The sequence below is a fragment of the Antennarius striatus genome, chromosome 2, assembly GCF_040054535.1.
Source record: "Antennarius striatus isolate MH-2024 chromosome 2, ASM4005453v1, whole genome shotgun sequence".
In the NCBI taxonomy this organism is placed as follows: domain Eukaryota; kingdom Metazoa; phylum Chordata; class Actinopteri; order Lophiiformes; family Antennariidae; genus Antennarius; species Antennarius striatus.
In genome coordinates, this window is record NC_090777.1 from 29313801 (window position 1) to 29326681 (window position 12881).

The window sequence follows — 12881 nt, forward strand, 5'->3', positions numbered from 1 at the left end:
GTGTGTGTGTCCGTGTGTGTATGATGGGAAGTAGAAGGGAAAAAGGGAGAAAGTGAGGCTACAAATCCATCGATGTGAACTAATATGTGTGTTAGTAATAAATGGAGTCCAATTCCTCGGCAGTGAATCCTCGGGTTGAGGAAGAAGCTGAGGCGGGGGATGCAAACGCTCCTCCAAACCCTTTCATACTTTTTTGACCCTAAAGTTGTGCATCTTTAAATTATTTTCTTCAGTTTGCTTAGTTATACGTCTTTAGGCACACATTTTACACACATTCACCTTTTTTCATGTTTCAGGGATTTCTGCGTCTCTGGCCAGAGTGTTCTAGTTTTCTCTTGTGTGTTTCAGTGCCGGACTGTCAGGAACAGGACATTTTCCTCTGGCGGAAGGACACCGGCTTCGGCTTCCGTATCTTAGGAGGAAACGAACCTGGGGAGCCTGTAAGTACCCCCTCCTCATCATTAAAAGATTTCTATCACAGTACTGAATGGACATACAGAATATTCTGCTGCTCATCATTTTTTGTAAAATTCCAAATTCTCAAACTGTTATCTTTATTTTTCGTGCCTTTTCTTCTGGATCTATTTTTCCTAAACCATCAGTCTGTCTCTGGAGTCTCATATAAACAGTGTGTGAAGAGAAGCCGAGGTCCCGCCCCTCTGGTTGTGCTCATATATTTATCTTTTAAAAAAATGGAGAATGATATCTTATAAAAGAGGCTAATAAAACATGAGCGGCTGGTACCTGTGCCAGAGAAATGCTGGGTGTTAGTTGTGCGGACACTCCTACACAATACCAAACACATAGAAGTATCCCCACGGCCCCGGTAGGCTCTCTTTATTTATCTGAATGTTGTTTCTGAAATTCAACACATGAATCAAAAATAGATAAATCACAAAGAGACACTGTCCTCCTGTTTGTGTCCTGCAGTTTTAATGACTCCCAGTTAGCCAGAACGACAATCTGAAGATGATTTATTCCCATTAATTTGACTGGGATTTACAGCATTTTATGGCATCATGCATTGTGTGTGTGTGTGTGTGTGTGTGTGTGTGTGTGTGTGTGTGTGTGTGTGTGTGTGTGTGTGTGTGTGTGTGTGTGTGTGTGCTGGTTTATTCCAGATCTACATAGGGCACATCGTGAAGTACGGCGCGGCGGATGAAGACGGCCGCCTGCGGTCGGGCGACGAGCTCATCTGTGTGGACGGCACGGCGGTGGTGGGGAAGTCTCACCAGCTGGTGGTCCAGCTGATGCAACAAGCCGCCAAACAGGGTCACGTCAACCTCACCGTGAGACGGAAGGCCCCCGGATACGGAGGTGACGGCGGTTTAACACCTTGTTTTTCCGTTAACGGATATAAAAGCATGAGAATCTTTCATCTAACGGCGAGTTCTCCCCCCCCTCATCCTCAGGGTCAAAAGGTGAAGGCGACGTCCCCCCATCGCCGGCCTCCTCTCACCACAGCAGCACCCAGGCGCCCAGCCTGACGGAGGGCAAACGGACCCCCCAGGGGAGCCAGAACTCGCTCAACACCGTCAGCTCCGGCAGCGGCTCCACCAGCGGCATCGGCAGCGGCGGCGGGGGTGGCAGCGGCAGCGCCGTGGTGCCCGCCTCCCTGCAGCCGTACGACGTGGAGATTCAGCGCGGCGAGAACGAGGGCTTCGGCTTCGTCATCGTGTCGTCGGTCTCCAGACCCGACGCCAACACCACCTTCGGTAAGAGGGGCAAACGTGGGGGGGGGATTCAAATAATCTCCAATTGTGGGGGGATTTATAATCTACCTTGGTGCCTTTATTGTGAAATTATTTTGTTCTGTGGTTACAGTATTTTCTGGACTATAAGGCACACCTTCAATGACTGGCCTATTTAAAAACGTTTTTCATATATAAAAGACACTGGATTATAAAGTGCATTGTTGGTTTTTTAGAAAATGAAAAGCTTTTAGGTGCCTTATAGTGCAGAACATACTGTAACTTTCTCTCGACCGCAGCACAACTAACTTTAAAAAAGATTTTTTTTGGTCTCAAACCAAAATGCTAAAAAAATAAGCAGACAGAGACACTGAAACAGTTCACAACAAAACTTGTGTCAAAGCGTTTCTACAAGTGATTAAAAACTTTTACCAGAACATCTGTTTCCACATTGTCAAAAACAAGAAGCTTTGGGGGAAAAAAATCTGTTTATCACAATAAATCTTGAAGATGTGATTTCATAAATTTCATAAAAGGGAGCCAAAAGAACCAGAAAATGGAAGGACGGATTAATCAATGGATATATTTATTATATTCATAGTTATTTTTATTGATGATTTGCACATGACACAGTGGCTGCAGCAGCGGTAGTGACAGGAGGTCCACACAGATCACATGACCAGCGTCCCGCATGCATAATCCCGCCAATCTGACCTTGTCTAACTAGAACCCGCCCACACACGCAAACAAACGAGATGCAAGCGAAAAAAAAGAAAATACTCAAGCATCATATTTTTACTTTTGTGAATTACATTGAAGGTTTTCTTCCAGCTCCACAGAGAATATAGTTGATGCAGTAAAAATGACGGCTCTATTTTAAGCCTCCTCCAACGGATGAATACCAGGCAGTGCGATCTGACAGCGGTGAGCTCGACGCCCTAGAACTGAGGTCACAAACCAACATTCATGAGCTTCAGAATGAAGAAATCTCTCCCACAGGATTAGGCTCCCTGCAGATTTCCCTCACAAACACCATCATCACAGATTCACGCCTCCCAGCAGCCCCCCCCCCCCGAATGTTTCAGTCAGCGTATAGCTCACGTCCGCGGCTGTCCGTAGCGTTTACGTATCGCCGCAAAGCAGCAGAATAGCATTTAATAAAGTTACTCAGGCATTGATGAGGAATGGTGGACGTCCTCCTCCAACAAACTTGCATTAACCTTCGCCTGATGGATGTTTTTTAAACCAATGTCACGCCAAGGTCCCGTGTAGAGTCGGCCATTATGGAGATGGACTGTGGCGTGTCGTCAGAACGGATGAGCCGTTAGCCACGCTGACCGCCCCGATAATTTCATTGATCCCATTTCCCATGAAACGCAAGAATTAATGTTGTTAATTAATGTTTTTATTAATATTAATACCGGCGAAGGTGCCGGTCAACACCCCCGTCTGAACGCTCCCTCGTGTCTGACCTTGGTGTTTTTCTTTCTGCTTCACCATCACTGCCCTCGTTACCATCAGATTAATGGACCCTGTGCTTTAAAATGTGCTGATCCGGAATCTGATCCTGAGGTCTTTCGCTCCAAAATGGTTTCCAACCATGTGACAAATGATCTGAAACATGATGGAGGGACATTTATGGCTCTAAGGAAGACAAAAAGGAAACAGACTGGGCTCTCAGCGTTCCTCCAGGACTAATAGATGTTTGTCGTTTCAGCGGTATCCATACACCCAGACCCACTCCCTCTCATCCCGTTCCATTATGACCCCGGGTCGGCGTTGTCTTTAGTAGATTGAGCATTAAATCTTGCATACTTGCCACGCCTGGCATTCTCTCATATATCATAACTTAGAGGAGAGCGACAGGGTACAAGAACATCCTTCAATCACAAACAGGGAGGGCAGCTGAGAAATGAGATGTTGTACAAACACTGGATGGGAGGGGAAGGAAAGGGAGCAGCAGAGATATATGGAGCAAGATGGAGGGGGGGGTTAGGAGAACAGCCGATACTTATTATTGAACACTCTCACTCAAACTGAGGTATTCGTGTGTATTTCTGGCAGGACAGTCGTACCTCCAGATAAGAGTTTAATCCGTTCCGTGACCGAACTCATAAGTCAAATATTTCCCCAATAAAATAACTAAAATTATTTTAGTTTCAGTCTTGTACAAGTCCCAAACCAATTAAATAATGAAAAAAAGACATTCAGATTTTACCTGTGTATAATTAATTATATATTAGTTATGTAAACAATGATAAAGAATGAAAAGAAACACAAAAGTCAGGAGAACACACGAGTTACGTCTTTACTCCACCAACCAGAACGAGATCCGGTCTCACTGATGTCGTATCCATCCGCCAACACGCGGTAAAGAACGAGATCCGGTCTCACTGATGTCGTATCCATCCGCCAACATGTGGTAAAGAACGAGATCCGGTCTCACTGATGTCGTATCCATCCACCAACATGTGGTAAAGAACGAGATCCGGTCTCACTGATGTCGTATCCATCCGCCGACTAGCGGATGTACACTGAAGTAGGAATTATTTGTGTGGTAATCTGTATAATTGACTTTTCACTTCTTTCTGTCTGTTTTCTCTACATTCTTCTTCAAAATCCAACACAAATACAACAATTAACCGACCTCCTTATACATTTTTTAACTCACATAATACACATGAATACACATGCTAACACACACACACACAAAAAGCTGGAAACGCTTGTGTGGCCATGCCTCATAAAATTGGGCGCATCATCGAGGGCAGCCCGGCAGACCGCTGTGGGAAGCTGAAGGTGGGGGACCGGATTCTGGCCGTGAACTGCTGCTCCATCACCAACAAGTCCCACTCTGACATCGTCAACCTGATCAAGGAGGCCGGGAACACCGTCTCGCTCAGGATCATACCAGGTGATGGTAAGGCCTTTGACTTCTGCTTCACATGGCGTGCTGTGACTCGTTCTGGGACTCCTTCCACTCAGGAAGCAGTCACTTTGGTTTGCAGGGGTTGAGTGGAGGAGGTGAAGTTGCCCCTAAAAACCACCGTAGCGTCTCAATCATCCCGCTTTTCTTTGCTCGATGCCTCAGAATTTGTTCTTGTCAGTTGAAAAGGATTAAAAACTGCCGCTCAGACTCACACATGCTTGCCGTTGGTGTTAATCTCTTCAGCTGGCTTAGGAGAGGAAGTAGAGCTGCGTAATACTGCAGAACAAACAGTTTTCAACCCAAAGCTCATAGTTAAAGTAAAATATATGGAGTGCTGTGAGGAGGGTGGTTGTTCCCGGGTCCGCCGGCAGAAACGCAGCAGATCTCTGCTGCAAAAACATCCCCAGACACAGATAATGAAGCCTAATTAAGACTCCAACCATTCTGCATGCATGTGCACAACGCCAGGTTGGAAACTCTACGTGGCCTCATTATGCAGCGATGCTGACATTTATAGTTTGACCGTATTCTTATTTCAAATGTTGTGCTTGGCTACAGCATGACAGGGAGGTGGTGAGGGGATATATTAACTCCTTATATTAACTTAATAATATAATATGAATAGTTAATGTTATATATTAGATTATTATATTATATACTATTAACTGTATTATTATTATCATATTAACTTATATTAACTATATTAACTATTAATTATGTTATTATATTAACTCATTAATCAAGAGATGAATGAGTCAGGTGATGTTCATGGTCCTGCCAGCATTAATGTATGCGTTAGTTTTCACCGTCCATAAGAGCAAAGGCCAGAGAAAGCTGGTATTTTTTTCTTTTCACACAGAGTAAATCATTACAGGTCATAATTGTTAGTTTTTTTAGTGTTTTTCTTTCCTGCCCTTGGGCTCGGTGCTGTCCATGAACAAATTGTAGATGACAACATCACACACACTTAGCATCAGGTGGAGTAAAGTACTCCGTGGGCGTCTCAGGAGAGCCGACTGGACGGCAGCATTTTGTTTCTCCGAGCGCCTTTTCAAACCACGGATGTGGACGAACGCGTTTACCAAAGATGTTTGCTTCCTAACTGTAGATTCATTATTTTTTTGTATTTCACGTTTCTGTGTTTTTCTCCAGAATCTTCCAATGCTTCTCTTCTGACCAACGCTGAGAAGATCGCTACCATCACCACCACGCACACGCCTCACCAGTCCACAGAGTCTCGGTACGGCGTTCGTTGGTCCTGATGCTGCATTCTTTAAAAACAATAATATGTGTATTCATATGAGTTTCTGTTTTCTGAAGGAATAATTCAAAGTCAAAAGGAGCCCCTCCTCCCCCACCGACACAAACTCAGACATCACAGGTAAGAGTCTCACATTGGAGGCAGTTTGTTAGCATGAGTTTGATTGTAATATATTTTAGTCCATTAGTATAGAAAAAAGGAAGAGCAGCGCTGATTCATTATTTTAAAGCTGACATACTGTAGGTTGGGAAAAAAAAGTCAGTTTGGCAGCAGTGTCTGAAAAGATGCTCTGCAAAGTCACCCCTAATGAAAAAGAGAAGAAGAGAACCTTATAAAGATATTAAACGACCTAATTCAGGATGCATAGGAAACAAACACTTTCCACTTTCAGTATGAAGTTTTTTCTTTATGATGAAGCTGAAACATCAGTGATTTCTGCTCTCCCCACATCCCTATAATACAATATCTGTAAACTTCATAATTTATATTAGTTATGTGTTCACAAAAATAAAGGAATTTGTGAGTTGCTCCTGGACATGGGTATATTATTCTTTATTATTATTAGATTATATATAATTATTATAAATTTCTCTTTTATCTCCCAGGATGCTGAGTTCTACTCTGTGGACCTGGAACGGGACAGTAAAGGCTTTGGCTTCAGTTTGAGAGGGGGACGTGAATACAACATGGACCTGTATGTGCTGCGGCTAGCAGAGGATGGGGCAGCCGTCAGAAACGGCAAAATGAGGGTATGAGAGCATGAAAAGTCTAAATCTAAATACCCTTGTTTTGGTCTCTGCACATTATTGAAGAAACACCCCTGTTAGTGAGCGCCGGGCAATAACAGGCCTTTTTGTTCTAGGTGGGGGATGAGATCCTGGAGATTAATGGTGAGAGTACAAAGAACATGAAGCATTCACGTGCCATTGAACTGATCAAGAACGGGGGTCGGAGGGCACGGCTTGTCCTCAAACGGGGGGATGGATCTGTACCTGAATATGGTAAGGAGACATGTTCAGTGTCCCCAAGTCGACTGAAGTCTCATCACTGATCAAAAGTTTCATATTAACAGAAAGACACTGATCCACAAATTTAAAGCAACTTCTAGTCTTGTAAGATAAGAATGAAGAGGCTCCAAGTTATTGATTAATGATTGAATATTTGACACTAAAGGTTATTTATTGTTACTGCAGACGTTTTTCTGCAGCAGTAAATGAACGTTTCCCCCTCAGAGCCGTTCCGTCTGCTGATGGATCGTTCCTTTTACACTGTGAGGCAAACTGTCACCATCACTTTACGGTTTATCTTGAGGTTCTGAAATTCCTTTCCCTATTAAATGTCGTTATGCCCCTGCCAAAGGGGGGGGATATAGTGTTACCCTTGTCTGTATACCTGATCTAGTGGGTAGAAGTCTATCCGCAGCTCCTCCAATGCCGCTGGACAGAAATCAATTCAATGTCACTGATGCTCAGTCTTATCTGGATCTACTTTGCTTATATTGAGGGTTTCATTCCAGTTTTGGGGCGTCTGTGTCCTTAAAACACAAACTTTCTAGTTTAATACAATACAAACTGTAATATTTTCCTGTTCTTCACTACCAGCCCCTTCTTCTCTCTGTAAAGATGACGTGTAAAAACAGCCTATCGACTGTTTTGTTTTCTCCTGTGTGTTCCTCCTTCTTTCTATCTGATTGTTTCCTGTCGCTGGGCTCTTCCTCCTCTCTTCAGCGATGATGGCTCCTCATCTCGCTGTTGGTACAATGAGGAATGACAAGATGGGAGAGCCCTGTTTCTACCTAATGGGCCAAAATCAAACCACGGTTTGTAGCCAAAAAGTCTGTCCCGCTCCACTCTCCCTGTCGTTTTTTTCCTTTCAATTTTATCCACCCCTCCAAGTCATCCCTACTTAAATCCCTTTATGTATGTGTTTGCGCACGGGTGTCATAGTGTGCATGCTTTATGTCTCATCATGCCTGAATTAACTTGACTTCTGTACTTTACATGCAAAAAAAAAAAACCCTCTCCCCTTCTGCGACCCCCCCACACCAGATATTTATGCTGGGACTGTCCATTGCCTCTGCTTTCCACATGCTATCGCCATAGCAAGCCGTTTGCTCGTTCTGATGACCTGCAGCCAAACACACTCTTGTTCTTGTGCTTTTGGTTTGTTCCTCCCGATGACGCACATTCAGTAACTCATCATTTCGTTTTCCAATAATTTCCCAGGTGCCTGTTGTCGATAACCCCTGCCCCCCCACACACACACACTTGCTGATGTGTTCCAACACCGTTGTGGCTGACATTGCCTTGTGTCTCAAACCTGCAGTCCCTTAGAAAGAAAACATATTGAAGTGATTTACAGCAGAATGTTTCACATCAATCAACCAGACTGCATCATGGACTATACTGTATATGATATACAGTACAGTACGCCCTCGCTCCTCGCTCCTCGCTCCTCGCCGTTAATGCGTTCCAGGAGCCACACGCGATTAAGGAATTCCACGATCGAGCGACGATTTTATTATTTACAGTTATTTATTTATGAACCCTCCTCTGCTTCTTATAATCATGTAGTCGCCATCGTACAAGCGGTGATGCATGTATTCACGTGATCTGAACATGTCTCGCGTTTCGTGCACTTTGTCACGTGATGCAAACATGTACCGTGATTGGTGCATTTTGTCGTGTGATGCAAACATGCATCGTGATTCGTGCATTTCACGTTTCAAGTTGTCTTATTTTGAAAAACTCCTTTGAAGAGTGGCACAAGTGACACAAACTGTATATAATTATGTTAGAAGCCTATGGAAACCTTTTTGGAGCTCAAAATCAATTGGATGACAATGTTTTTTGTTTTTATGTGTGATAAAATACAATTTTTCAATTTTCAAATTTAACTTTATGTCTATTTTGCCCCAATATGTCAATATAATAAGTTGTAGGGAAATAAAACTATCTCTTCATATAGCTGAAGTTGTGCTGAATATAACCATACCAAGCATGGGTATGTTAACTCATTTTTAATGTGGTATATAGAGACAAATATCAAAAGTACCAAAAAACGGTCAAAATAGGTCAGGAGTGTAAGGGTTAAACCACTCTTATCGTCTGTTTAAAGTACTTTTGTGTCACATAAGTCCGAGACTCACGGAACGGAGCACACTTCCAGATGCCGTCAGCCAATAGAATGCGTGTACGGTATCACGTGACTGCCTACCAAAACCAAAAATCCAGGATGAGGTGGAGTCGCGAGCGTTGAAGAGCGAGGGTGCCCTGTATTCTGTATATAACATATGAATGAGCTCATAATGTTTATGCATGATTAGTTTTGCATCATGTATTGATGCAAGCGCTCACATGACCCATCAAAGGAAGTCATGTGTGCTGAACATAATAAACATGGAGTCATTGATGTGAAAGTATTCCTCAGCTTGATTCCTTTTATTAAGTTGTGTACTAGACTCTCCTGCCTTCTCCCCCCCCCCCTGCAGACGGCAGCAGTGACGGGCACCCTCCCACACCCGGGGCACAAAACACTCCGGAAGTGAGAACGCTGCCGCCTCAGAGCAGATATCACGCCCCATCGGAGTCCAGTTACCCACCAGACCTTCACAAACCATCACGCCAGGAGGGGGCAGTGCGTGGCCGAGACAGGAACAGGACTAGGGACAGGGACAGGGCCGAGTCAGATCACATGGACTACCAGGGCCCTCAATTTAACCCGGATCATCATCACACCTGGAATAACAGTCACAGCAAAAGTTCCCCCCGTCAACAGTCTCCAGACGACCCCGACAGCAGTGGTCACAAGAAGAGCCGAGGCCGAAAAGTCAAGAAGTCGGAGTCGGAGAGCGGCATCTCCAAACTGCTGAAGACTCTGAGGAAGGACGGCTCGGGGAAGAAGACTGCCCAGAAAACCCGGGGGCGGGAGCTCTCAGGCAGCAGTTCTACTCTAGACAGGAAGTTCCGTCCGAACCGCCGTGGCTCCCTCGATCGCTCGCCATCTCGTAACAAGCACGCCTCCCCTCCCGACCGCCGGAGGGCCAAGTCGATGGACCGCAGGTTAGAACGAGCCCATCGGGACCGCACACCCGAGAGGGAGCACGACGACGGGGGGTTCCTCGCCGTCACCCCTGAGCGCAAGTTCTATGAGCGGCGACTCCTCAAGGATTCACAGGTGGCCGGGCGAGTCAGGGAGGTCGCGACCCCCGAACGCACCACCGCCACCAACAACAACAACAACGGGGATTCCTCGACTCTTTCCAGGGGACGCACCTACGACCGGTCGGCGAAGAACGGCAACCTCCTGAGAGACTCTTCCTCTGAGAGATTTCGTACGAACGGGACGCCGGAGAGACGATACCGTGTGGAGCGGGACTCTTCCCCGGACAGCAACTACAGTCGGGACGAGCTGAACTACGCAGCGGCGCCTCGACTGAAGGACTACTACAGCATGATTAAGAACAACGCCGCGCACAACAATGCTGCCTTCAACAACACGGGCCATAACAATAACGCAACAGGCCACGGCTCCAACCAGCTCCCCGAGCCCAAGAGGAGGCTGTACAAAGAGAGCCCAAAAGACCTCAGCATCTAGCTGAGCCCCAACACCCCCATCACCCTCCTCTGACTATGTACCATACACTGGAATTAGACTTCTGAGGATACTAACTCGATTGCTTTATTTGGTCAACTGGTTTACCGATTAATTTAATTGACTTCAACGACTTGTGATTCCATCCAGAGATTCATAAAACAGCAGGAGTTACAATCCGAATATGGGTTTTGGTTTTGTCATCGTTATAGTTATTTTAAACAAAAACAGGAATTATTGTACAATAGTTAAGGTATTTTATGTGCCTGCTTAAAAAAAAAAATCGGTGGTATTGCTTTTTTTGTAGGCATTGCTGAATCTTAATATTTGTTCTCTCAGAGGTATGAAACACTCTTCCAGTTGTGGTAACTAACTACTAAGCTTGTTTTCAGATGTTTTTTTACATTCTTGAACTACTTTATTGAATAAACTAGAGCACAACACACTGATGGTTAACAAAAAACTGTGAAAGTCAAATTGAACTTGAGGCAAAAAAATCTAAATTTAAGATCTGATGGTAGCAGATTGATAAATATATATAATATATGACTTTTTAAAAAAAAATCATTTTATCTTTATTTATTTTTAATCTAGCACATATGTGGAACAAGCTTCATATATTCTTTAAAGATCAAGATAGAAATTCCACTTCACCTGAGAGAAGCATGCTGTACCTTTGGTGTTGCATCTTTGAAGTGTGTGAGTTTATCCTCCTTTGTCTAAACACACACTCACACAGACACAGACACACACACACGCGCAATTTTGAAGAATGATCAATCAAACAGTAATCGATGTGAAAATTGGCAAAGGTGATTTTAGTTTATCCCTTGGAGTCAGATTCTAAAAATAATTTTACAAGCGAAACTGCTGTGGCAGATTCTCTGTTGGGAAAAGTTTTTCTAAAATTTGTTGATCTTCAAAATTGTCGGAGAGCTAGAATTAATGTAGAATTAATCCAGAATACCACCTTGAAGCTGCCATGAAGTAAGTTTTTGATAACTGAATATGAAATTTTATTCCTGTCCAAATGCATGTGTGGTTTAAACACTTTATCTGAAAGGTCTGAGTGAGAATACATCGATAAGGAACATGCGCTGTGATTCCGCGGTAAATGTTCAGCCCTGTCGTCATGGTGATGAAACCAACCGTCGGTCCTGAGCTGACGTGGTTGCTGGTAGTCGTCCCCCTACAGAAGACCAATCTGCCATGCTGAGCCATGCTGTCACACCACTGGAGTCTGACTGCTGCTTTACAACGTGTTGTATGTGTATTCTCTGTTTTATGTTTCATTAGAGACTTAGAAATATATTGGATAAATCACAACCGATGCGTCGTTTGATCACTGTCGTTGCCATGGTACTGTATTAACAAAAAAAAGAAACACATTTAAATATTTAACCCCTTTGCCATCACATGTAAAGCATTTCAAATTTAATTTTTTATATCCAAACTATTAGGAACCCGTCGAGGATTAAAAATGTTGCCTTTTTCTTGTACAAAAGAGAAATTTATGGAAAAACCTCAACGGTGAGGAATGTGATATTGTGTTTATATCTCTGAAATGGACCTGATGATTTATGGGAAATATGTTGATTTACTCTGGATCAGGTATGTAAAGACATTTTAAAATGAACGACTGTATTTGGTTAATCAGAAACTGTTTGATGGTTTAAATCTCTCTTGATCGTTAGCCTGCCTTTGTATTATAAAGCACTTGTATGCAGTCTGTGATCTTCAAGCATTAGTTCTTGCAATGTGCTCCAGACAAAATGTTGTCTCTGTGTTGATAAAAGCAGTACATGTATATGGGCCAATCTTTATATAAAGCGCATATATATATATATATATATATATATATATATATATATATATATAATACGCATACATATATACATATATGTATATACACATGCATATATACATATATGTATATACTATATATGTATGTATACATATGCATGTATGCGTATGTAAATATACATATATGGTATATATGATATGATATATGCATATATATTAAAAAATATATATACAACTATGCATATATAAATACTACATTGTTCATAGCTTTATTTGACCCATGAAGCTATACATAACATTAGTCTAAGTACAAGTAGATGTGGACTTATCCAGCTTCTTTCCTCGAGATGGATTACAATGTATATGTAGCTATCAAAGAAGTCTGTGAATGCTATTTTTATTATCAAATAAAGTTTTCCATACAAATCAAAAGGATTTCATATTTCTGAAAATCGTCAACACACTGACGGGGTCAGTCGAGGTCGCGCTGTGTTTTATTCTGCACCGTGAAAAGCTTTTGAAATATCGGTGGAGGAAGTGTCTGTACTCGAGGAAGAAAAAAAGTGGTGTGGTCTTAAAACTGTTCTAAATTCCTCTTGCAATT

At 43.1% G+C, this 12881-nt stretch overlaps 1 protein-coding gene across 10 annotated transcripts in view; it reads left to right on the top strand.

The window, feature by feature from the left end:
* The window catches only part of LOC137605187 (membrane-associated guanylate kinase, WW and PDZ domain-containing protein 1-like), a 69480-nt gene extending 58926 nt beyond the window's left edge, over positions 1 to 10554 (top strand). For 9 of the 10 annotated variants that reach the window (XM_068329672.1, XM_068329681.1, XM_068329697.1 and 6 more), the window contains 9 exons: positions 349 to 440; positions 1122 to 1317; positions 1413 to 1715; positions 4408 to 4611; positions 5773 to 5860; positions 5941 to 6001; positions 6487 to 6630; positions 6744 to 6882; positions 9372 to 10554. In XM_068329672.1, the coding sequence (XP_068185773.1) occupies positions 349 to 440; positions 1122 to 1317; positions 1413 to 1715; positions 4408 to 4611; positions 5773 to 5860; positions 5941 to 6001; positions 6487 to 6630; positions 6744 to 6882; positions 9372 to 10477 (2333 nt within the window). In that variant the 3' untranslated portion in view covers positions 10478 to 10554. Of the gene's footprint in view, positions 1 to 348; positions 441 to 1121; positions 1318 to 1412; positions 1716 to 4407; positions 4612 to 5772; positions 5861 to 5940; positions 6002 to 6486; positions 6631 to 6743; positions 6883 to 7608; positions 7701 to 9371 lie in introns of all 10 variants that reach the window. The other variant, XM_068329743.1, reaches the window with a different exon arrangement.
* The last annotated feature ends 2327 nt before the right edge of the window (positions 10555 to 12881 follow it).